This window comes from Sparus aurata, chromosome 23 (genome assembly GCF_900880675.1).
Source record: "Sparus aurata chromosome 23, fSpaAur1.1, whole genome shotgun sequence".
NCBI lineage: Eukaryota > Metazoa > Chordata > Actinopteri > Spariformes > Sparidae > Sparus > Sparus aurata.
In genome coordinates this window covers 11032310-11059045 of record NC_044209.1, presented here as the reverse complement: position 1 = coordinate 11059045, position 26736 = coordinate 11032310, and the positions used below count along the sequence as shown (strand labels likewise).

The 26736-nt window shown below is 44.6% G+C and overlaps 1 protein-coding gene across 2 annotated transcripts in view; it reads left to right on the top strand.

The window, feature by feature from the left end:
* Positions 1–26736, top strand: part of grin2aa (glutamate receptor, ionotropic, N-methyl D-aspartate 2A, a) — a 160043-nt gene that overhangs the window by 11923 nt on the left and 121384 nt on the right. Inside the window, exon 2 of one of the 2 annotated variants that reach the window (XM_030407438.1) lies at positions 138–632. In XM_030407438.1, coding sequence (XP_030263298.1) covers positions 141–632 — 492 coding nt within the window. In that variant the 5' untranslated portion in view covers positions 138–140. Of the gene's footprint in view, positions 1–131; positions 633–26736 lie in introns of those variants that run through there. The other variant, XM_030407437.1, reaches the window with a different exon arrangement.

Below are 26736 nucleotides of genomic sequence, written 5' to 3'. Positions count from 1 at the left end.
GAGCTGTGCATTAACAATTTATCTCTGCTGTCTTTCCCTCTCTGCCATCATCATTCCACACTTCTCCCTCTCATCTCCTTCTCTCTTTCTGATCTGTCTTCATCTGCTCTGTTTTCCCTCACCTTCCATCCATGCAGGGGATGAAGTGGTTTGGCAGGATGTCCCTCAGCAGCAAAAGGAGTAAGAGGAGGAGTAGAAGGAGCAGCGGTTGTGGCACTGGTAGTGATAGTGTGCTGCTGTCCCTGGCTCTCCTGGTGGCGGTGACCCTGATCGCAGACCCCGCGGCAGCGCAAAAGCAGCGGTCTGGCGGGTCGGAAAAAGTGCCGGTCCTGAACATTGCGGTCATCTTGGGGCGCACGCGCTACATCTCAGACCGGGACATCCGGGCGCTGTGGAGCAAGGAGGACCCCATAGACGTCAACGTGGTCACACTGCTGGTCAACGAGACCGACCCGAAAAGCATCATCACCCACATGTGCGACCTGATGTCCGGGACTAAGATCCACGGCGTGGTGTTTGGGGATGGCACTGACCAGGAAGCCATCGCCCAGATTTTGGATTTTATTTCTTCGCAGACGCTCATACCCATCCTGGGCATCCACGGAGGGTCGTCCATGATCATGGCTGACAAGGTATGGAGCAGTGTGTGCAGGATCATGAGTGTGAATGCTTGGCCACATGGACGTTGTTGATGATTGGGCGGAGTTGTGCTAAGGAAGGTGGAGTGAACGGGAGAATGAATTGATTGAATAATTGCTTTGGTTCGGAGTGGTTTGCCAAAGGTCCTGGCTTGCATCTTTGCTGAACCGAGGAAATCAAGCAAAGCCGCAGGGAAAAATCAAACGCACTGTGACTGTTGGTGCTCAGGAAGGGCTCATATCAGTGCAGCTGGTGTCTAGAGACAGAAACGCAGAGAGGAACCAGGTTGACATTGGTGGGAAGCGATAATGCGGAGGAAGCACAGGGGGTGGGAGGATGAGGTAAGTATCTGCAGAAAAAGTGCTGGAGGAACGGGTGGAAGAAGAGAGTATTCCAAAAAGTAGGTCGAGAACAGAAGAATGGATGACTAAATGAGGAGATAAAGCAGGAGTAGGAGTGTTTTAGTAGTCTGGCGGCTGCGTGGTACAGTGAGCTGTAATCTTGGAAGTCTCCATTCACGGTGCAGGATTCCCTCAGACAAGGTGCACGGGTCCTGATTGGCTCTCACATCTGAATAGCCAAACGTCTCCTTTGCCTGACAATCACTTTGAGCTGTGAATAGAAACAGATGAGGAGCGCACGATACCCTGGCTTCTTGCGGCAGTGTTTAGCTGCTACGATTCATCAGACTCACAATGGGGATATTCTGATCCGTGGTATTTGAGGAGTGGGGGGGGATCAAAGAGAGCTTACCAGACAGTGTGCTCGCCAGTCTTTCCTTCAAGATGCTACATGTGAAACATCAATGCGTCACTATCAAAAACAGCGAAAGACGCTGCGTTTCGACGTAATTGGTGTAAACACATGATGTTATTGTTACAAATTGCTCGCGCACTTTTCCAGCCTCGAGTGCAGCTTGTGCACTCTCGACTCTGCTCTCACTTTACCGAAGAGGATAATCATTTTTCTATAAACCCCTCTTTTTCTTCACGATCCACCAATGCGGGAAAAATCACAAATCTTTAGCCCCTGTCGCACTGAAAGAATAGCATCCTTCTTCCTATTTCATGCCATAAAGCAATCTCTCCCTCAGGCGGGTCCGGCAGATTTTCCCACCAAATCCCACCCTGTGGCCCACAATAACGCACTCAGTCTGGAGGTCGATGAGGCCGCAGAACCTCTCAGCGATGATCTTGTTTGTTTACAGTTAATATACAAATGTCTTAAAGTTACTGCGGTAATGGTTTATTGATCCTGTAATGCTACACCATGCCCCTTTTTAGGAAGAGGGAAGGAAGCGGGGGTAAGTGTTGGAGGAGAGGGCGGAGGAAGGGGGAGGAGGCAAGTGTTGAAGTAGAGGAGGTGGAGAGGGGAAGGGATAATCCCTCAACTTGACCAGAGGCAGGGCTGAGTGTGGTGGGGAATTACAGTGTCCTGATTGGCACCTGCCACACACCACCTACTTAAGCTGCAAAAACACACACACACACACACACACACCGCATGTCCCCTGTCAGGGAGTGTCATTGAAACAGCAGCGATTCAGCTCCCTGACAGCAGGCGTGTTTCCTCCTCGGGAGCAGATGAGGAGAAAATAATCCACTTTAAAGTGCTCGACCCACCACTTTGTCTCCTCTTTGTTTTCTTTTGAACGTTTTCCTTCTTTCCTCCCATCTTATCTGTCCATCTGTGTTAGCTTCAAACTCTCACACTCCTCACGCTAGGTGAAGTTGTCTCACACAAGGGAGCTCACACAGACTGCAGTGTTCCTCCAGGTTGGGGTATAACGTATGTTCTTAATGCGTTTTAATCTTCCTTTTTTTATCACCTTGGCCTCACCAAGTGTTTTTATAGAGCCACTTAAGAATGTGTAATGTTCCTCATCATTGTCATTACTTTGTTACTTCCGGACATTTTGAGGATGCAATGTTTTCACCCGAGGACCTGACGGTATCCGAGGAAATATTAGAGGATTATCACGGTTGCTGTTTTATACCAGATTTTCTGATAATATGTGGAAAGGAGTCTGGCAAAATGAAAAGGAAATCCAAGCTGGAGGCTGGATCAAAGACAACAATGTAAAAGTATGAATGTAAAGGTCAAAATGATCAGAACACTGGAACACTGAACAATAAATTGAGATTAGTGCCGATAGTTGGTTTTAACAGCCGACATTAGCCCATCACAGATATATCGGCGCTCATAAAGCAAAAGAAAATGCGTAATTTAATTCCTAGGGAAGTTTAGAGTTTCCTTTTGGACGATACATTTCATTTTTAAACTGTTTAAATACCCTGCATGCATTACAACAACCCTAACCCTATTAGCATTCACCCCGAAAATCAAATGTCAGCCGCGCTGTGATAGAGTCGTTTTTAGGGACAACAGCAACACATCATTATCTTGGCTCCTCCTGATTTGACAGTCAGGTCGTAAACATATAATGTGGATGTGATGTGTGATATGTAAACGACCTCTGACATGTACCATTATCTGCAGAAACGTTGTCTGCCAACATTTTATTCTGGCGACTGGGCGACTACAACCGAAGTAAATACATCAGACTCCGTAACGATGTTAAATTTTTTATGTGATCGGAGGTCCTGGCATCACTTATACATTCGGTATCACCACCACCACCACCACACTCACAAAAAATACAACAGCCAAATGTGTTTAGTGAGTGCCGCAGTGTGTTTCCATCCCAAACAGGGATTAGGATTCTTCTCGTGCATCCTCTGCTGCATCCTCTCCTTGTAAGGTTTACACAGTGTCTTTACCCTCCTTTTTTAAAGTTTATATAACCGCTCACCCCTCTGTAGGTTAAGGTTTTATACGGTAACCCTTCTGAAAATATAAGTAGCGGAGTCTTTCTGCCGCCTTGTTCCATGCAGATTTTCGCTAATCCTCATGTGAAATATGAGGAGAAGCTCGCCTCCGATGATTACGCCTTGTAAGACCCTCTGTGTGTTTGTCTGTTCACGATTACGCCTCCGTGCTCGTGTGTGCTTTAGACGTGTGTGAAATTCATCCCTGCGTGTGTATATATATATGTGCTTTAATGCCTCTGCGTGCGCTGAATACACTTTTTGCTCTGTGTGTGTTTCCTTCGCCCGTCACTTGGAGGGCTAAATCTCTCGGTGCTGATGACTTCCAGTCAAAGCCGTTTCCTCCTCAACCCCTGGAGAATACTACCCGAGAGCTCCCCCCATTAAAGAAAGACGCTATTTACGCCTCGTCTCCGCTCTGTCTTTCCCCTCCGTCCCGCTCTTCTCCGCTCTCCTCGTGCCCTCCCCTCTGCCCATCTCTCCATCCTTCACTCACGCTTTCATTCTCGCTTGTTAATTAGATAAATGTTGCAGTATGTCCCCGTGTTAGTCCCCTCCATACATCTCTCAGCCTTTGTTGAATAATGCATCACTTGCCAGTATTGAAACGAATGCATTATTGATTAAGGAAAGAAATATCTTTCCTTGCTGCATTCTCAGCAATTCGGCTTGAAGGTGCCACCCTGGCAGCCCTTTGCAACTTGTGGGTAGAAAACAAAGCAAACCCTAAAATCATGTTATTATGTTTTCATTGCATTTACTTAGCTTCATTCTTGTATTATCTTGTGTTTGTTTTTGCTTTTGGTCTCTCCATACATCAACTTTTTAAGGCTTCTCACTCCCTCCCCCCGGTGTAATTGTGTGGGCGGATGTCTGGCTCGGTCCCGTTGATTGGCTTCATGAGATCCCCACGCTAAATGTCCATCGACTCGCTCGGTGGTCAATAACAGCGCTGTTCACTCTGCCGCCGTTTTTTTCCTTTAGTCTTTGTTAGTTTCTGCTCTGACTCCACCTATCGATGCGTCCGGTCTGATTTGCGTGACGTGTTGCCGCCGCTACCGCTGCAGCTGCTCGCTGTTTTCTCTTCATATTTGAGAGCACATCTCGAGAATTAAATCATGGTCTGTGCACCAGATGTGTTAACAGCAGCCTTGGGAGATGTCCCTCTCTTGTGCTGCTAGAAGAAAAAAAAACAAAACAAAACAAAAAAACAAACACTTTGCTTCTGAATAAAACAAAGTGTTCAGTCTAGAGATATTGTTGTGACGCTCTCTATATTGCTGAGCGGTGTAGCTCTGTAGGTGTGTGTGTGTGTGTGTGTGTGTTCCACAGTGTGCCACATCGCAGTGATGTCACCTTAACCATCACGCTGGCACACACACACACACACACACACACACACAGACAGGCGCGCTTTTACTTAAGAGCTCATCCCTTGAACGTCTTAAACAAATGACACTTCATTTACATGGGTTGATTAATTAATTATTCAGTGATTCAAACAAATTAATGAATATTAATGAACACATAATGACATATCCAAGTCTGATTCTTAGTAGAGCACAGACATTAATCCTCTGACTCTCTCTTTTCTTTACGAAATCAGCGACTTATTTCCTTTTTAAGTATGTCACATTTTAATTAATCTGATTATTTCTTGCCCACTATTAATAAAGAAATAATACATTTTATGTGTGAGGTCCAGTCTAGACAGTAAATATATGCTTAACGTGACAAATTTGTCAAGTGCAAAAGTAAAACAAAGATACTTGGCTACATCATGAATGAATGAACACTGTCAGCGTCTTATACATATTGTGTTCCAGTCCATGCCAAAGGGTCGGAAGTTTGCTGCCTTTTGACCTCCAAGCGTTCGGGGTGCACAACACCAAAAGTTAACAATAAAGTTAGCTAACCCCTTACAAAATGATGTATCGTTGGCAAGCGCACAAACGAGTGAACCCTCAGCAGAGCATTACACATTTTATGTAACAGCAATGAGATTGCCACAATAATGCAACCGTTTACTCGCCAATCAACGTCAGCCACCTGCCGGCTCGAGAATTAAAGTGACTGAGTGTTGTGTGATGTGTGTTACACTCAGAGGTCCCAGGGCATCCCCGTGACAGGCACTTTTATACTTGGTTTCACTAATCTAAAACAAATACTGTGGTCTACAAAAGGATCCTACCCTCCTACCCGTCGGTGCTGCCATTGCTGTGTGATGTCATGATGTTGCAGTAGATCGCAATAGTAGTAATTCTGACATTTAGTGGCCTTCCATTGTACTTTTTCTTGTGGGAGGTTAGACATTTTTGGCTTCAGAGTTAACTGGACTGCAGCATCGGCCTCTTCTAAGTGACCGTTGCACAGTACCATCGTCAAAATGGCGATAAGAGGAAGCCACTTATTTAATTCCACATATTTTACTTAATCACTACTGAAAACTTGTTGCTCAACCAGCATCAACCATCGACGTTTGTCTGAAAGAGAGGCACAGCGTCAATAACGATTGTTGTCAGTTGGTGTTAAAGCCCAGTTAGCGATTGCAAGAGCTAAAATGCTAAAGCTAATGGCTGTCTGGATCTAAAAACACGGCCGCGACCATCTAGTTAGGGGTCAGATCCCGTATCAACCACTGCTACTCCATTTAACTAATCAAACAGTGACGCATGGACACACATTCAGTGCACACCAGCTGCAAGTGTATTTATGTAAATGATCGATCGTCGGTGGTGAGACTTGTCGATAGATCCCCAGATAACGAGCAGCGGTTTTTCTGATTGCTTGTATTGATAAACTCGAGCACTCCTCGCACTTTTGTCCGTATGAGTGCATGTTTCACGGCAGCTGTCATGGCGGCTGGTGGCTGAAAAAGTTTTCTTGTACCAACTAACCACACACACACACACGGTGTAACTGCCAGTGTTAATGTAGTGGATGCAAACGTGTGTGTGTGTGTGTGTGTGTGTGTGGTGTTATCGTGATCAAAGGACATTATTCATCCATCCCTGTTGTTGTCTCCCCTCAGGCGGTATAATTACACACACACACGCACACAACAGGCTCGCAAACACACACACACACGCAAGCACTCTGATGTTTGCTGCTGCCTCCTCGTGTCAAATAGCAAATCAGAGCGGCGGGGAGGGATGGAGCGGGAGGGCTGAGCAGAAATAATGTTTTATGACATAGTTTATGAGTTTGTCCAATTACCGCGCAGAGACGTATGTTTTTGTTTGGCTTCAACCGCCCTGCCATATAACTAGAGCGTCTTCCTGCCGCACTGTCGCACACATCCACGCTGTCTGCGTGCATGTACTTCATCAATATATCGCCAACAAAAGGCAATCTGTATTTGTACGTCTATAATTGACTGTGTGTGTGTGTGTGGGAACAGATTGAGATAACGACATCACTTGGGTGTTGTCAGATTTCCTATTTACCCCCGGTCCTCGCTGAGATCCCCATGGTAACCCTTTACCTGTTAGCTCTCCTTGTTTTTGAATTCTTTATTCGTGCGCGAGGTCGCTGCAAATATGAAAAACGCTCATGTGTGCATACGTGTGTGTGTGTGTGTGTGTGTGTATGCAGCCACTGTACGCCTCAGCGTGTGTATTATTCCGATAGCTGGACGCGGCTGTCTTGCAGATGAGGAATGGCCTCTCACTTCTCAAAGGGAATCGATTTGAATGAATATGTGGGACTGGAGGAAATAGAGCTGTTAGCTCTTTTCATGAGTTTATTCCCTACTTTTTTTCTCCCTCCCTCTCCCTCTTCTCTCTGGCCTTTCCCTGATGGAATCTGTTTCAAAGTGTAGAAAGTTTGCAGTCGTGCTGCACAGTTTCGAGGTTTACCGTCCTAATGGGGCAGCTCTCTTCTCCTTTCCCGCCTTTCCTCTGTGTCCTCGGCTCTTCCCTCCCCCCCCTCCCTCCTTCGCCTTCTCGCGGAGTCTATCGCTCCCATCTCTCCGTCTCTCCGGAGAGCCTCGGCTTCAGCCTCAGGAACGCTGAGTGCGAGGGGCTGCAGCGGCACGCACGCCTCGCAAAGCCCACAAAGTCACATATTGCAAATAAAATGCACTCTTCTTTCGCAAGGATGCTCGCAAAAGGAGGACTGCGTTTTATCAGTGTCAGCCGCGGCCAGGGTCGACAAGTCGGTTCAGGAGCTGTAAAAAGCCCCTTTCTGTCATGAAATCAACCAAACGGGTCACGGTAAAAAACAAAAGTTATGGACCTGTACCAACCATGAGGCATCTCTCCCACTCTTGAATTAATTGACAAACGCTCGGGATTGAAAAGGCTAACGCTGCGTTATGTGATAGCGAAACAGGAGTAAAAATTGAATTTGATGTCGTACCCATGGCGGCATTTTTACTTTAGTCTTTAATCTCCTTACGCACTTCATCTTCTCCATTTTATCCTTCTGCTGCTGCTTAGGCCTCTTCTTTCCCCCACTGTTGTCTTCTCCGGGTGAATCGCACCCTCCCGCTGTGAGAGATGCTCTAATAATGCTTCGTCCATGCGTATGACGGCGCGCAGGAATTGACGGAGCCCTGTCCCGCGTGATTTGCATACAGGTTTGCCGGTGTGACAGCGCTACATTAGCATCCTTTCAGACTATTTGTCTGGTGTGAGTTGCATTATTAGCCTACAAGAATTTTTTGTTTGCACGAGATAGGACGTGTCGTGTTGGGCAAACAAACGGCACGCAGGCTAACGACGGACTAATCCTCTTGTCTGTCGGCCTTGTGCGCGTTTGTGTGTGAGCAAAAAATAATAGTGTGTGCGCACATTTTTGGGTTGGGTGTGTGACTCTCTGTGTCTCTCGTTGATTAACCCGAGTGTCTCAGCAGCAAATTGAATTTCTGATCTGCTTGACTCGACTCTTGTCAGGCGCCGTAAGCCGACAGAAATACCCCCACAATAAATATAACGTAAGCTCGGCGGCCGAGAGACTGAGGAGGCGCGCGGGAGAATAACACAGCTATCACGGCTTTGGAGGGGAGAATTTTGTCATCTCAGCTTAAGCCTGACTAATATACAGATAACACATGCGCGCAGTTGCAGGCTGCAAGAGTCTTTTCATTCCTCGCCTTTGTGTCACGAGGCAATTGCATCAGCGCGAGCATACATTAAGAGAGACAAGAATCTGGTTGCCGAAGCCTTCAAAGACAAGTTCCTCATTTTCTGACCGTTGAAATTATCCACACTCGTTTTTTTTTGTTTTTTTTTTAAGCTGCAGAACCTCGGCGGATCTTAATTCTCGGTGCATGCTGCAAACTGCTTCATTATGAGCGACAGCTACTTATTAACCAGAAGCATCTTGCAGGAGGACTTGTCAATCACGGTTATAACGGAGGGGCCAGGGAGAGAGCGATGTGAGTGAGAGGTTGATTTTTCAAACTGTATTATCACCACCTACTGTCAGTCACGCTCCCGAGATGCACACGGATAAATATCAGCTAACTTTGCCCCCAGGGATGTCGATCTGATGGCTTATTTATGTTGACATGAATATGTAAAGCTGAACGCATCGCTCTATTGATTCCATCCACGCTGGCAATCAAATGGGGGGGGAGTCTAGATTGACAGCTTGTTCTGGATGGATAGTTAAATAAGATTTTCTGCTGGTGTTGAGGGTCATAAAGTCACCGCCCTCGCGGGGCCCGCAGCAGCTGCAGCCGCCCTGATATATGTGGCTCCGCATGAGGAGCGATCCCCCCCAGCAGGTCCTGTGGGTGCTGTGTTACAGTGAGAGAGCAGTAAAGGAGCCGGGGACGAGGAAAGACAAAAGAGTTAGAGGCTGTTTGTTTTGGCATGCTCACTTCCAACACAGAATCGGTATTCAACCGCATTTTTCTTGTACATTTTCGCATCTAAACCCTCGCCCCACCAGTTAAAACTATGTTTTCCTTCCTGTTTCTACAGCTGAATGTTTGAGCCTCACTGCGTAGAAGGATGTATGTGCACTAGAAGGCTCTTTTCACCTTTATTCAAGTGTAATTTTTCTCCGTGCTCATTGAAAATGTGCTTTTAAAAGTCAGGACTACTGCACAAGCATGAAATATTCAATATACACACGTGTGATGTGGAAACCTTGAGCCTTCAGCGAACAAACACTGAGAATGGACTTTACAGCGAAGCAGGAGACATCTTAGAAAATGGAAAATATTTGCATATTCATACAATTGGAGTGGGGAGGAATAGAAGCCTTTTTAGGGAATTTAATGATGAGTTTTTTTCAAAATCCTTTTATGACAGAGACACATTAGTAAGTTTTTCTATGTGTGGAGGGGATCTTAAATATCCTTTTTATTGCTGTCCTGAAACGTTGTTCAGAAGTAGAATGAACAGCCCGGTCATCAGGATTAAATGTCGGCAGTTAACGTTTCCTCTAAACCACTGGTACGTTCACATTTGTGCACGTCACAGGTGATTTCCTACAAAATGTGTCATATACTTTGTCATACTTTCATATCTGGAGGCAGAGTGGATGGTGGTGGCGGTGTCAAGGCTGCTAAGCCAATGACCACTGCTCTAGACTGCGTTTGTGAGCGTGGGTATTTGAAGCAGACCTCAGGAGCCAGGTTTGCATTAATCAAAACAGACATTTTAAGATGTTCAGAATGATCTTCTTCCAACCCTGACCAGTTGTTTTGTTGGACCTCAACCCAACCAGACCGTAAGATAAAGAAATGTCAAGTTTGAACCTATCCGTGGGTTTGCAGAAACACAATTTGCCAACATTTATTAAGGCCACTTGTTTTTGAATAATGGAACCTCTTAGTCCAATCAAAAATCATATTATTGAAAACTATGAAATGTATATTGCATTGCATACATTGCATAACATTCAACAAAACAGACATAAGCACAAACAGAACATCTCACAATGGTCGCCTGTGCAGCTCAATTTTACAATTCCCCCGTTACACATGCAAACCGTGAAAAGTGCCTCAAAGTGATGCTAACTTTGTCAGAAGAGGCTTGTCGTGCCAAGACAGAAACAACTTATCAGCCTTTACCTCTCACTATTTTTGAATTGTCTCGCTTTCTCAGAAATGGAATATCTCAAAGGTATTCATTTGCCCCTTTTCTACGTGATCAAATGTTGCTGCCGTCGCATGAGATATTATTTCAGGTTGCAGTGCCTCCAAAGAGGAAAGTAAATGCAGAACGGCGGCCATGGGAAGTCAGCTAAAAATCCATTCGGGGGGTTTGGACAGCAACATCAGTAATAAGGAGGGAAACCTGGGAGCCTTCAAACAAACATGAAACGGTTATTTGCGAGCACTTATGAGGTCAGCCAGGCTCCGATGTGCCGAGCGGTGCACCGACACATGGATATCTACGTGTTATACTGTCGGCGCTCTTCACATTTCTGTCGCAGTGTGGTGTGGCGCAGTCCTTCCTCTAGGATCCTTTCGCGCTACAACATCTTCCCTTTGAGCTGCTTTGGGATTGTGTGTAAAAAACAAAAAAACCGCCGTGTTGGGAGGTCAGAAAACAGTCAGTCGCCTTAAGTTTGATCTAATTAGATGAGCCCACCAAAACAGCCCCCCCCCGTTCCTCCAACTTTAGCTGGAGAGACGGGTAGGACAGGAGGTATTTTGTTGAGAATATTTTTTTAAATAGGTCACTGTAAAGTAGCGACAAAGGCTCGGCTTTCATCGGAGGGCGACAACTGCACTGTTCTTTCGAGCATGGCGCGGGCTATCTCGCACCCAACCTGCATCCCTGTGCAGCCCCCCACCCCCCACCCGTCTCCTCGTCTCCCTCTCTCATCTGCATTCCGCATCTTATCTCCAAAGTCTATCTGTCCTCCCCTCGCTCTCTCTTTTTCCCCCTTCCATCGCCTCGCCGTTAAGTGTTTGAAGATTGAAGTGGGAGATTTCTGCTCGTATCTATCGCAGCCATGTCGAAAGGAGTTGGCAACAGCTGCACCCCGCGCTCTCTCTCCTCTGCACACACACACACACACACACGCGGTGCACTTTTCAAAGCTTTAGGTTTTAGGAGCGTTTGATTCCGCTCTCCTGTCTTTAATGCTTTTTCAATCTTTCCCTCCATTTCTTTTTCCTTCCATCCATCCATTTCTGACTCACACACATACACACACAAGTGTACATACAGAGAACAAACAGTCAACCGGAAAAATGCCGCTGCCAGATTACTCTGCAGTGTCCGCAGTGAACGAGCGAAATCACGTTAGACCAGGGCTGACTTGCTCCTCTCGCCCCGCTCGCTGCACCCTGCACGGAGCGCCGCTCCAGCGTTGCTACACAATTCCATTAGAAAACGGACCGTAGTCTCTCCCTTAGCGCTCTGGCGTGGTGTAGCCTAAGCTCAGCAATGCAGCATGTTGGGGGCAGTGAGCTGTGCTAAAAGACAGGGAACGGAGAGATGCAGGCAGTGAGAGTGACATGAATTAAATATCCCTCCGACGAGCCTCTTCCTTGTTTCACTCGTCTCTCCATTATGATGGAAAGCCCCTCGGAGCATGAAGTCAACCTTAATTGTTCCGAAGAAGTCTCGGCTAGATGGGCGCAAGGACGGACGGACGGATGGATAGATGGATGGGTGGAAGGATGGATGGATGGATGGGTGGGTGGGTGGGTGGAGGATGACTTGTAAGAAGGTTCCCGTGTGACAAGCAGTGAACAAGCTGTGCGCACGGCGGGGGGCCTCTCAGGAAAATGGCATTATTCATGTTTTATTGGCACACTCAGTTTATTTGTCTCTCTCCGCCTCGCTCCCTCACTTCCCTCGGTCGGCAGCCAGCACTTTGCTCTTAAAACTTCAGCTCTGCAGAAAAAAACATAAGAAATTAAAAAAAATAACGGATGCTGCCTCACATCCATTAACATGAAAGACAACTTAAGAGGCCTTGTCGAGCTTGACAAGAAGCCAGAGTGTCCTCGCGTCTGGCTGTCTTTGACAAAAAGCCACGCGCTCCTCAAACTCCTTATGTTTCACTGTCGTTTTTTGTGGTACGGCGCATGTTCTGTACATTGTGCGTGGAAACGGCTTGCAATGAGTCACAGTGACAGCTACATGATTTTTCAGAATTCCGGAGGACGCCGTTATGCAGTGGCTGATCATGCCCCCCTCCCGTTTTAAATGCTGCAGTGGACAACTTTTTTTCAGCGGGGCACTATATTTAGTTTTCAGGTCATTTGCAACTTGTCTCGGCGCTCTCAGTTCTTTTAACTGCAGAGTCCTTAACATGAAGTCCTTAAAGTGTCGCGTCGCATCATGTTACCGACGTGGTGCGAGCGAGCCCCTCCGCCGTTGGTTCGCAGCGTCGCGGGATTCAGCTGACTTCGGAGATGGAGGGAAGAGAATGGGAACGGCGGAGGAGTGACTCAACAGCTTTCTCCTTGAGAAAGAGAAAAAAAGCGACAGAAAGAGGGAGAAAAGAAGGATGGAATGAGCACAAATGAGGGAGTTAAAGATAGAATAAGAGGAGCGGAGCAAGCCGGAGAGAGAGGCTGAGGGGGCTTTTAAAGAAGCGCTCTTTAATTAAGTTGATAGTGTGTGGTTATTAGCGATAAGGTTTTTTGCTGCGAAAAGTCTGTGCGCATCCTATTAAACCCCCCCATCCCCACTTCCTCCCTCTCCTCCCGAACTGTAATTACTGTACGCGGCCGCTGTTAAGGCAAAGCACCGTGTGACCCTCAAATCTGCCCTCCTGGCACTGGAGGCGATAAGGCTCCAGCATCACGATAATGTAAATAACTAACGGCATAGATTTGTTGAAAAGTGTCCAGCCTTTGGTTCTCGTCCTCCCTGATGAATCGTGTTATTTACTTTAAATGTCTGACGGGCTCGAGCCAATGAATCTGCTTTTCATGTTAGGGCCTCGACTGCTCATCGCACTTCAGTGACAACCGGCTGTGTGTTGCCTTCTTGAACACTTGAACCAACCAGGAATCAGCCAATGTGCCTGTTCTTGCTTTCCGTTTCTCATCAAAGGGTGAATGTTTGCGGTTGTTATTGGCAGTGACCACCGGAAATATATAAAAGTAAAGGGGCAACGTGTAAGAAGGAGCGTACCCTTCGTTATTTTAGCACCTGTTCTTGTACGTTCTAGTTTAGTGTTCCACTTCCCTCCAGCTTCAGCACCACCCTTTCTCTTCCTCTTCTCCCTCTCCTTGTCCCCCCACCCTCTCCGTCCATCTTGTCCAGTCCTCGGTGCTTTTATCGTCCTCTTAAGGAGGGAGGGGTGTACAGCGAGACATAAGGGAAGGATTTAAAAATAGCTGAGGCACCAGAGGAAGACAGAATAGGAAAGGAGGGAAGACGGATAGGGGGTGGGGGGAGGATGCTAGGTAGAGGGAGGGAGGGAGGGAGGGAGTGTTTCAGGGTCAACATTGACAAATGGGTCTGCGGAGTTAGCCAGGGCTCCAGGGAGCACGGACAGTTAGGTCAGCACACCCCGAGGGGAACAGGGAAATGGGGTTTTTACCTGCTGAAAACACCTGAGAGAGGGGGAGGGCGGGGAGAGGGAGTGCAACAGAGAGAGGGATGGAGATAGAGAGAGACAGAGAGGGTGAGTATTTGTGACGAGAAGGAGTCGTATTAGCCTCACCTGCTTGTTATCTTAAAGACACAGGGCAGGGTTTGCAGTTACAATATGTGCAGACCAGCAGCTGGCAGCAGTGTAACCTCTATAAAACCTATATGGGGCTGTAGCAGCATGATGTACCCAGATATCCTGCACGTTTGTAATGGGAAGCAAAGAAAACGTAGCCATTTTCCAAGGACCCAAGTGTTTTATACTTTACCTTAATTATTTACCATCAGCATCATCTTTACCTTAAAGGGTAACGCCACCAATTTTAAACATTAAAGTGTTTACAGGTCTTGGGGAGTACTACAGCATATGTAATGTAGCTGCTAGGTTCTTTCTAGCTAGGTCTTAGCGTCGCACACCTACAACACTGTTGGACTCATTATGGATAGTTTCAAATCAAATGATCAAAATTGATACAGAAGAATCAGAGATGTTGCTGTTTTACAGTAAAGGATTCTTCCTTTTTTAAAAGCTGCCGGCTACATTACCACAACGCAACTCAGCCTGCGAGTGACATCATTGGAGGCAATTAATCAGATTACGTGAAGCTTCCTCTGGAGCCACAAAAGGCTTTTTTATTTTTTTTTTATTTTAAAATATGCAGTAGTACTCCTCAAGACCTGTAAACACACCTTAATGTGTAAAATTGTTGGCATTACCCTTTAACCGAACCAAACAGTTCTAACTAGACATTTTCCGATGCTAGTTAGTCCAATTTTAGCTGGTAATTTGGAGGTTCTAGCAACTAAGTAGATTTATGAGTTTAACAAAAGATGAAAAAATATATAGATTTCAAATTAGTAATTCTATATGTTTATATAATATGTTTAAAGTTTTTCTATGTACATTGTTTTATACTAAATATGCAATGTAAATGAAGAAGGCTTGATTTATTTTTTGGAAATCCACATGAAGGTCAGTTCACGAAATGAAAGTAACTTTTTTTGTGTGTGTGATCAACAGCCCCGTACAACACACACGCATGTTTTTTAATGAATTTATTTGAATTTACTGTATTACATGTTCTGCATTTGGTAAGTGGGTTGCATTAAACCTCTTTTATGAATCACTTACGTTTTTCATTTACACCACATGCTTCATTTCAAAGAAGATGGGTTTATGAAAGCTTATAAGACAACTCCTATGATATGAATAAACGCTTGATCACAAATCTTATTTCATAACTTTTGCACTTATGCTTGAATGATATTTGACTGTGATCACCACCAGTGCCAGCTCTTGGAATAAATCAAATTTGCAGCTCTTGATGTAATGTACAACCCAAAAAAAACCCCACAACTTTCTTTACTCAACTTGCCAACAAACCAACTCTTTGTCCTGAGCACGAACTTCATCCCCACACCATCTCCTGGTTAACCACCACTTTGCAGCAGCTTAGATAAGCTGTCCTTGAGAGAAGTGATCCTTTTATTCCTTTCACTGCAGTAAACCCACGCTCTGCTCGGTCGACCCTGGCTTTCTGTGCTCGAACGCTGAAGCTCCTGAATGGTAGAGGCTGAGGTTTGTTACGAAAGGGGTTTGATTTAATCGAAAAATCGCCAACTTTCAATGGCTCATTTAGACGCTTGATGAGGAGTCATGACGGGGTGAGGTTTGTTTTTTTTATGCTGTGTTTTGGTTTTTTTTTGCATTGTGTGTGTGTGTGTTTTGTGCGTTGGCTCGGGCGTGTGGGAGTGTCGTGATCGAGCTTTGTGTGTGTGTTTGAAATGTTGGTTTAGTCCAACCTTGACAAGTAGGAGAGGGCATTGTTAGTGCAGCTCCGCTGAGAAATATGCCTTGACAGAGACACACACACACACACAAAGAAAACTGACTAACTTCTAAACTATGTCAAAGTTAAATTACTTTACTCAGCACAATCTACCATTTAACACACACACACACACACACACACACACACACACAATTGTTGCAGCTTTTCCAAAAAACATTTAAATCAATCTACTAATTAAAAGCTAGCTGTTACAGTGTGTGTGTGTGTGTGTGTGTGTGTGTGTGTGTATGGTAGACCCTCTGATATGCCTGTATATGCTGAAAAGCACAGCACACCATGTGCGACCACCACACACACAAACACACACACACAAATTTTTAAACACAGTTAGCTATTGATAAAGACTAAAAGCCCCCTCATTTAACTATGTTCTCCCTGCAGTATACTAGCTATAATTTATTACTGTCCTCGCACCACACACACACACACACACACACACACACACACATTAATGATGGCTTTGCAGTGCTGTCACTATAAACCAAGGCCGGCTAAAGCTTTTTATGTAGCATTTTCCTCAATGCATGTGTGTGTGTGTTTAGCCGTATCCCATTGCCTCACAGTAAAAAAAACAAAAAACAGCAGTAGTTAATCAGTGTGCACTGGGCTACCCCTCGCTCAGTACAATCCTCCAACCAAGGATTCACCTCAGATAATCAATGTACCTCTACCGGTGTAGAAAGCCAAGGTAACTGAAGCAGATATGACTGACACATTTAATAGTGCATGTTATGCATTTCACGTGGTGCACTGTGCTTTGATTTTTAAGTAAGTTGCAAGTGAAATCCACACAGCATCTCAGTCGTCAATATGTCGCTACCATTTATCGACAAAAATGGCCTGTATCAGTGATTTCTGATTTTCTAGCTTTAGGATTAGGATTTGGTTTAGAGAAGTTTGGACAGCTAAAACCCAGCTGATTAAAGTTTGGACAACCACAATGTGTTCATAAAATGGTGGTATACGATCTCTGGTGTCATGTACTGTGTGGACCGTCCACACCAATCACCTCCTCAAGAGGTTGTGTATTTATATTTCTCTGGAAAATGTAAACGCGAGTTGTTATACAGGGTAGTTACGGTATTTTATTATTTTTTTACCTCAACCCTACATTTCTTGGTGTGTGAGTTATTCTATCTTGGAATCGGTCCAGCAGATTGCCTCAGCCGGCAGCAGCGACATGGCTACAATGTAATCCTTTGGGGCAACTGCGGCCATTTAAGTTATTTCCACTAAAGGCGTTTTGTTTTTGCAACGGACAGGTTGAAGTTGCTATTCCAAGTGTCGGACAACGTTACGGAAATCACTCTGAAAGAATATGACATTTTATAAACGTGTAACATCCCTTTTGTAACCTAAAACACAACGTGTTGCCTCAGAGGATCAAAATCAGTTAAATAGTCTGCATTTGGAAAATAAATTCTTGCAGCCAGTTTTTTTATCCTAGGTAAACTCCTCTCTTTAACTCTGACTCATATTTCCGCCGTCGTCTTCCTACAAGAACTTACCTTTGGCGAGGTTCCAGCACGAGACTCCCCCAGCGGGACTCGTGTTTCCGGTTACAGAATTGATCTTTTCATCTCACAAAAGAGGGCAATCTTTATAAAATCGCTTCCGTAATGTTGTCAGACTCTGTCAGCCAGTGGCAAAAACAAGCACCTTCAGTGGATGTAGCTTCGACAGTAGTATGAATCATTTACACAGCAACACATGTGACTAAAGGGCCCAGGTTTAAAAAAAAAATACAGGATTCCCTTTAAGTGTTCAATAACGAGACAGCCGTGAGAAAACATCCAAGTGTTCTTATTCTTTTCCATTATTTCTCTTAGTATACGTACTGTTTACCCCCCTTTTTTTTCAAGCTCAACAGGGTTTCCTCTCGTCGACTGTCATCTCTATTTTCTGGAGCCATTTAAAGTCTGTTGTTTCTCACAGGAAATGAAGACAGAGGAGATAAGAGCCCAAGGTCTAGACAACACAGTCATCACGCTGAGGAAATTGGTCATTTATATACACAAAATAATTCCATGCGTGACTGTACACAACACGAACAGCCCTTCCAGCTGGAGGACTTTCTCGGCATTTAATGAGCAACTCTGTCCCTGTCACTAACTGACAAATAATCAGCGGCGGGGCTCTCCCGCACAATCGCAACACGAGAAATTGTTTTTCTCTGTCACCTCTTAATCTCATAAATGAGGCGATACTGCAAATGAGAATTTAAAGTATTAACAGCTAACAAAACAGCGCATGTCCAACAGTATTGGGGATGATAGGTGTCTTTAGAGTTGGGGTAGCTGCTTCTGTGCTCTGCACCATACTGCCTTTTGGAATCCTAAATGCAGAGACAGGAAAATAACTAAAATGTTACAATGTCTAAATGTTGTGCCTCCAGATTGTAAAAATACAGTTTATTAGCGCAGAACATTTCCATAACAATGGCTGTACGTCAGCTTGTTTGGCGACCATGAACGACCGTGAAATAACAAGAAAAAGAGGGAATTCAGGAGAGATTCACGTCGTCATTTCATGTCTAACCTCGTCACTCGTCAGACCCACGCACACACACACACACACACACACACACACACACACACACACACACTGAGTACAGGATTACTCAGCCAATTTTGTGATGGCAAAATGACTGCAGGGGGTGCAGTGATTAACTGGCCTAATGGGATCACAGTCGCTCCTCACTACCTTCACTTGTCTCCCCTCTCCTCTCCTCTCTCTCCTCATACCCCCTCCCGCTGTTTTGTGCATTCTTTTTCCTATTTCTGCCCGCTATAGCATTTTACAGCAACTTCTTGTGTGCTTGTATGTGTGTGTGTGTGTGTGTGTGTGTGTGTCTTTGATAAATGCACACAGAAGAAGAGTTTGTGTCTGTGTGTGTGTTGAAGTGGGTAAATTGTTTTCAAGGTTCCTTCTCAGCTTGCAGTCACATATTCTTTCAGATGCAGTGTGTGTGTGTGTGTGTGTGTGGGGGGGGGGGGGGGGGCTGTCAGGTGTTCCTGTTCCCATGGCGAATCATCTGTCTGTTCCTTAGGGGTCGGCGGCAGGTGCCTTCTAAACAGGCCTCCCCCCGGACACCTCTGTCCTTGTCTCTGTCTGAAAGTACCCATATCTTTCTCCTTTAACTTTCCCTCACACCCATTGAACTTTGTGTGCTTGTGCACCTGTGTGTGTGTGTGTGTTTGTGTGTGTGTGCGTTTATAAGGTGTCTTTAAGTGTACCATCTCCAGATATTCAGTTGAAAAGCCAGCCTGCATGTGCTGCCTGCAACAGTGGACAACTTTTTCACTGTTAGCAGTAAACCTGAGCAGTGATCAGACAAATGTTAATGTCAGTTAAATAAAACAATCTTATCTATATCTATTTCAGTAGACATAAGGATGTCAGACAAGTTGAAAAGATATAATTTACTACATCGATAGATAATGTAGTTAGAGGATAAAGGTGCAGGTGCAGTCATTGATTTTGGAGAAATCAAAATAAGACTCAACAACTAACTTAAGAAAAAGTAAACTGTAGTTTTAAACTTTATAGATTATAATTCACTGTAAAAAGTAATAAGCACAAGTAATATCTAATATGTCTAGTTTAATCAATTCAATTATTAACCTTAAATGTAACACTTTCAATAAAAAAATGGGACTTTTCTGTGTGAAATATTTTCTGTAAGAAAAAAAGTCATGCTATTTTATATTAGACATGGAAATTTAGTCTATTCATTTTGTGAATATGATGTGTGTTTCTAAAATACTGGGACATTCTGTAAAATACAGGGACAAAAAATCCGTAAAACAGCCTGTCAAATTCATATGCAAAAAGAAAAGGTGGCAGTACATGAGCAGTTGCTGCAATAAGCTAGTTAGCTCAGTTAGCAGTGTAGCTAGCGGTGCAAAGCTAACTTCAGTAGACATCTCTACAACACAATACAAACACATCATGATGTCAAAATTGTTAATTAAAATAATTTTAGTTTGTATTTTCTTTCTCTTGAATCATTTCCTGTAGTTTTAGTGGCATGTGTGGGTTTAAACTTAACATACAAATCAAGCAGCTGACATTAGAGCTGCATGTACTGCCTATTTTCATGTTTGGTCTATGGAATGTCTATTGAAGTCTGACCTTATGTCTATTAATGTCTTGTTTTGTTATAAACCTCAAGGATCCTCAATGTATTATGTTTAAACAGCTGTATTTTTATTAGCTGACAACAGCACTTCCTGCCATTTTAACATTGCTGATTAATCGATGGGCGGGAAAGTTGTCCATTTCTTTTTTCTGTCAATCAACTGGTTGGGTTATATCCCAAGTCTCACCTGCTGATGCTCAAAAAGGCAGACTATTATTATCAAACAGACCTTGACTGCCTTGTACCGTACATGGCACCTTATCAACCTGCGTTTGATACCGCACACCCGCTAACACTGCTCTTTTTGACCGAAGCTTTGAAATTTAGCATTGTATGGCTGTACCACAGGGACGGAGATCAATTCAGCAGCATTGCAGGCAGCGGGGATAATGAGGGTTTTCCATTGATTAGAATTTAATTGAGAGGCAGCGATGGGCCGAGGGGAGGCAGGAAAGGGCTATTGAAGTTACTCAGCGCCGCGAGGCCGCCCCTCGCTCTCCTCCATTCTTCACCAGAGAGCTCCTTTTTTTTTTATTCCCGCTCTCTTCTTCACTGCACGTCCTGCTCCCCGTGTCCCCCGGCCACTTCTCCCCCCACCCCCCGCGCCTCTTCCTCCTCCTCCCTCTTTCCCTCCCTCCCTCCGTCTCCCTTCGTATTGACGGTTCATGGACACAGTGGAATTAGACCGTCATTGTTCCTCGCTGTATCTCCGGCCGAGAGCGTCGAGGCCGCTGGAGATGATGCAGCTGAATGATAAGCGAGTCTCGCGGCACAATCACACCCTTCCAATTTACAACTTAATTCAGCTCAGATCGCTCTCGCTCAAAATCTCCTGTGGGTCTCTCAGACACACACACACACACACACACACACACTCCCGCATCCACCAAGGCAAATAGGTAAAGTACTCTCAAACTTCATCCGTCTCTCCCTTCTCCCATCGTTCTCTCTCTTTGTTTCTTCCACTCCCTACATCCATCTTCCTCTCATTCCTCCTGTGTTGCAGTACTTCGGGCAACACTTTATCATTCTAATACGAAAACATCTCTCCGGTCTTGTACACCGAGTAATTGATCCTCTTCTCTGGGGTTTCTATTTTCTTCAATTACATTCTGTCAGAGTGCTGACAATAGGGGAGATGCACAGACTGGCAGGCAGCTCACCCTCTGTTTGCCTTCTGTGTGTCTCTGTGTGTGTGTGTGTGTGTGTTTACTGCTGAATCTCAGTCAGATCTGGATACTTTGTTCTTATAAAACTAAAAGTAAGATACAGAACTCTTTTCTTTTGCATATGAGGTTGTGTGTGTGTTTCTTTGGATTTAAGTGGTTCTTTCGAGTTCTGCAGTCACATTTGTGTGTAGATGTAGATGTCCTACAACTTTGTGTGTATTTTAATATTCAGATTAAAGGGACGCTATGTAGTTTTGGAAAAGAAATTCAAACTCAGAATTCTAACATTTACAATATCAGTGAGGTAATAAAGCAAACTGTTTCCATAAGTGAATAATCAAGCTGTTCTCAGAGGAAAATAAGGTCCCTAGAACACTGTTTGAAGTTATAAAGGTGGCAGGGTCTGCCACATAAAAACAAAGTAAAGAGTATGACATTGTGTTGTCCTTTAAAGATGTCATATTTTTCTAAATTCCAGGTTCATACTTTTTTGGGAGTTATGATAAAATAGGTTTAAATTGTTTAATTTTCAAAAAACACATGTTTCTCATTGCTGCAGCATCCCTTTACACACTATGTCTTGAACACTCCTTTTTAGCTACAGAGTGAAACATCTCGCATCTGTTCAATCTTTGGTGAGAGTTGCAAATGTGCATTACTTAATGGGCAGGTTGTAGCAAATCAGGAGAAGAGTAGGACGGGTCATGCTGAGCAAGGTAGTGTGATCTAAAATAACACAGCTACAGCAGTAGCAACTGTACTTCTGTTGACTGACTAGAGTGTATATATTTTGTAACAAATATATAAATACAGAAGTAAAGGCTTGACTCCAAACAGGCAGTGCAGGAGCAGTGTTTTCTGTGAGAGAGAGAACCTGCCTTTGGCGTGGAAGAATGCACAAAAATGCAACAAAACTCAAGAAAGGAAAGGCAAAAACTACCAAATAATGTGACCTCTTTAAGGTCAGTTTGTTTATTCAGTGATGAAAACAAAGAGAGTTTCAGTCAAACAGTCAGTAAAGATCTTTCTCTTCTGACTCAAATGTCCTCCCCAAAACGACATAGTGCACCTTTACATTGTTGTAGAAGTTGCAATACAAACACACATTCACACACTCACCGAAGTATTTTTTATAGTATATGTGTGATACTGCTGAATAGGTAATTTGTCCGAAGCGGACACGGAGCGATTGAAATGTTCCCAAGGACAGATGTAATTGCATTTCATGTCCCGTAGTGGTGGACAAACACACACACACATGAGTGGAGTGGCATAATAATGAGTGTGTACTTTCTAAAGAGCGCGTTTTATCTCCCAGACATCTTTTCATTGGATCATTAGTGTGTGTGTTTGTGTGTGTACATGCTCCTGAATGTGTGATGACACTTTTTCGCACAAAAAAAGGTCACTTTCGCTTCAAATTAGGTTGAGGGGAGCGAAATGAGGAAGGAAGGGAGGGGGCGGGGTGAGCAGTGAGTGGGGTGGCGTGAGGTGATTTGGGGGAGTAAAAGGACTAATTGTTTGGGGGGGGTGGAAAGACAATGGGTGATACTGGTGGGTGAACAGGAAGGAATCTGAATGTGTCCTTGCATCCTTTTTTTTTAAAATTATATAATTGTACTGAGCTGCTTTCTCAGATTGGGATGTGAAAGAATGAGAAGCTGAGAGGGAGGAGGTGAGGGAAAGGTGGAGGAGGACAAAGAGAGAGAGAGAGAGAGAGAGTGGCAGGTACAGTCACATCAGCGAGTAAAAACTCTGGTAATAAAACACAGATTACACAGTGTCGTAGCCTGTCCTTCAGCTCTTGGCAGTGCTACTCAAGGCATCATCTCCATTGTCCTCTGTGTGTGTGTGTGTGTGTGTGTGTGTTCATGCGCCCGTGTGAGACTGACCCCTGGGGGTCACGCACCCTCAGGTAATGGCTCCATTAGGAAGACAAAGAGCCACACTCCTGGCTCAAACACTATCACTCTCTCTCTTTCTCTCCCCATCTTTTCCTTCTTTTCTCCTCACCTCTATCTCCCGTGTCCTCTCCTGCGTCCCCCCCTCCCAGCTCTGCCTCTCTCTGACAGCTAAAGGCGCGCGTGACGCGAAGATGCAGCGCCCGACGACAAGATTCGTGGCGTCAGGCGGATCATAAATTTATCATGTGCAATTTCATCAAGATGACCTGTGCGTGTCTGTGTGAGTGTGTGTGTGTGTGTGTGTGTTTGCGCACGCATCGACGGGAACAATCTTGCCGGCCTTGTGTTCGAGACAGTCATTAACCCTCTTAGCCTCTTCTCGTTATCTCTCCCATTCCTCATCTCTTTCTGACCCACGCTATGCATCAGTTCAGTTGAGAGTGTGTGTGTGTGTGTATGCGTGTGTGTCCTTTTGTTGCTGCCATTCATCATAATAAATCAGCAGTCTGTCTCAATTTTCAAAAGATCGGTTTGGGATTTGAACCCACGTCAGGCGGTGATTAGTCCAGGCCTACAAGCAGCTAAAGTGGCGTCTCTTTGCACCGGTCTGCTCAGGTAGAGTCAAGGGGTTGTCATAAAAAAAAAAAACAGTCAGTGTGATTGCAGTCATTGTTTGTAATTGTGTTTGAAATACCTGCTTTGCACTATGGCTCAGGGCAAAGAATGGTTCTTTATCCAGTGATACAATGAATAACCGCGTAAGGAATATCATACATAATACACTTGCCTGTCAAGTCGACCATGCTGCCACTAAAGAGCAAAGCCGCACACCGGATTTTACACATTCAGACATACAGACACACACATGACAGCTGTGGTCATAATCATATACATTACCGATTGGAAGATTTAGCGGTCATCATCTCCAGTAGGACATGACCATGAAGCCAAACTCTTCTCTTTTCTGTACATTTACCTAAGTACTGAACTTTTCACCAGGTACGGGAATCTCAAGCAAGAATGTTTTTTTAGAAAATTACCAGGAATAATTTGATTATTTGAGTATTCTAAGATTTACAGGCGTATATCCGCACAGGCTTATACTGATTTTGTGTGGAAAAAGTCTGTGCTGCACACGTTTTTACATGAGACTAGTGATAATAATGCAATTCTACCAACAAGGTAATAACATCTATAATACTGCCAGCTATCATATAACGTCCAGGCATCTGTAAAAATCTATTCATGAAAACTATGGAAAACCTATTTTTCAGACAAAACCATTGCATGTACTATTACTATGTACTATGTGTCATTTTACTTCTATTTGAATATTTGAGTACTATTCATATTTGTATGGGTGACTGACAAAGTGATATTCCAGCACGATATATTTACTTTAACTCAAGTATGACTTTAGCTGCTCAAGTGTAAGTTGCTTCTTTGGGCTCGCCCCCATGTCTCCTGCCCCTCCTGTCTAATAAACTTGTGATTAATTGAGTTTTTTTCACGACTTAACGCCAACAACGCCCGGGATGAAGCGGGTGAAATATGGGAGAATGTATAACAACAAATGGGAGAACAAAAATGCATTGATTTGGCCTCAAGTGGTGATTCAAAGGCAGATACCGCAAGTTTAGTCAGAAATGGATGCGCATCATGCAGATCTGCTCCGGTACAGTACTTGATAATGAAAGTGTAGGGATATTATTGATCTTTCGCGACATCCAGCAGCACTAATCACGCCACTGGCTGCCATTTTGCGACCTTTGCACTTCTTGTGTTTGTGTGTAGCAAATTTCCATCTCACTAAAATATCCTATTGCTTTGGGTCTCCTCGTCACTGTATATCTGAACGCTGAGCGGTTTCATCAAACCATTAAAATGCATCCTTCTCGATTCAGTGTAGATTAGATAGCCTGTAACTTCACCCATTATACGTATCCACGCTTCATTTGCACGGCACGTAAACCCATTAAAACAACATCATCAATCCTGCGCGGGGTTTGCTTTTGCATTGTTGGGGATACGCTGTGGCTTAATGAGCCGACAGATCAGGAAAGCAGGTTTTAACTGCGAGGCGTTAATTGGTAGAAGTGTGGGCCTTTTTTTTTCCAGCCACGTGGCTTCGTTTTGTCGTCATCAGGGCCGGCCAATTTTCTGCTGCACGTTGAGCCGGCACGCCGCGGAACCATCACGACCCTCCGCCCGGCTGGTACGATCCCACCCTCATACAAGTTTTGTTCAGGGCGAGGAAAGACAGGAGACGACGCTGTCATCTGTACGTCGCGGCAGTTAAACGGGCAGAACCGCGAGCATGATGAACAGCCACAAAGATGAAAAACACTAAAGATCCACATGAGGGTTTTCTGTTTTTCAGCGCGTGTTTGCAGGCATGAATAAATAAGCTATAATAAGAGTATTACAGCTCAGAAATACAAAACAATACAACCCTCCACTTTGATTAGAACTGGGTCACCCTCCCTCCATCCCTCCCTCCCTGCCACCCTCCTTCAATCCCCCACCATCATCTCCCTGTTTAAAAAGGAACTCTGGTCCTGTCTCGCAATTAGACATCCCTTTGTTCTTTTCCTTAAGGTACGAGTGAGCGAGCGAGTGAGAGATAGATAGATAGAGAGAGAGAGAGAGAGAGAGAGAGGATGGAGGGATGACCGCACCTTTCTCTGTCTGCGCTCAGTGTGAGGGGGGCATACAGCAGTTAGTCAGAGAAAGTAAGTAAGATGGCAAAAGAAGCCGCAGTGCTGGCCTGAGAGGGCGTGTGTGTGTGTGTGTGTGTGTGTGCGCGTGCGTGTGTGCGTCAGCCTCCACATAACCCTGCATGCCAGCTTAGACTATACTGCTGACTCGTCGTTCTGAATACAATTACTTGAAGGAGTGCAAAGTGTGTGTGTGTGTGTGTGTGTGTCAGTGAGTGTATGAATGGGTGAATGAAAGAAAACTACTTCTGAATACTTGGGGTCCCTAATCTTTCTCACCATTTTCCACTGCGTGTGTTTGTGTGTGTTGGATTTACGTCGCTGCTTCTTCTGACTAAGCCTGCATGAGGGTGTTTGTGACATCACGCAGCGTTTCCCCTGGTTACTGGGCGGCCTGTTTTGTCACTCGGGGAAAGAGAACGAGAGAGAGAGTGAGGCAGCGAGATGGATCTAAAGAGGTTGAAAATAAAGAAAGAAAGAAAGACAAAAAAAAAAAAAAGGGTGCATGAGAGGAACCCGAAAACAGGTAGCTAGCGCACAGAGGGAGGCAGACGAGGAGCGCAGGAGCGAGGAGTCAAACAGGGGCAGAGACGATGTCGTGTTTGTGCTGGAGGAAGATTAAAGTAGCCTCCTGCATAGCAAGCGGCGTGGTTTGTCAGCCACTTAACTCACCGTCTCTGTGTTTTGAATGCTGCGCTAGGATTTAATTTGACCGAAAAAAAAGGGAGAAAAAGGAAAAGAAATGCCTTGCTGCAGTGTGAATGCAGTGGAATAAACAGCATCACATCCTCACTGGCTGTCGAGGATTTACCCCCATGGAGATTCTGGCTGCAGTCGGACAGGAAACAACAAGTAATATGTTAAAACATGCTCATTAATGTGCTTACTTTAAATTAATGTAACATTTAATTATTGTTTTTTTTAAAAATTATATTTGGACTTTACTTGATTAGTGCATATATGCA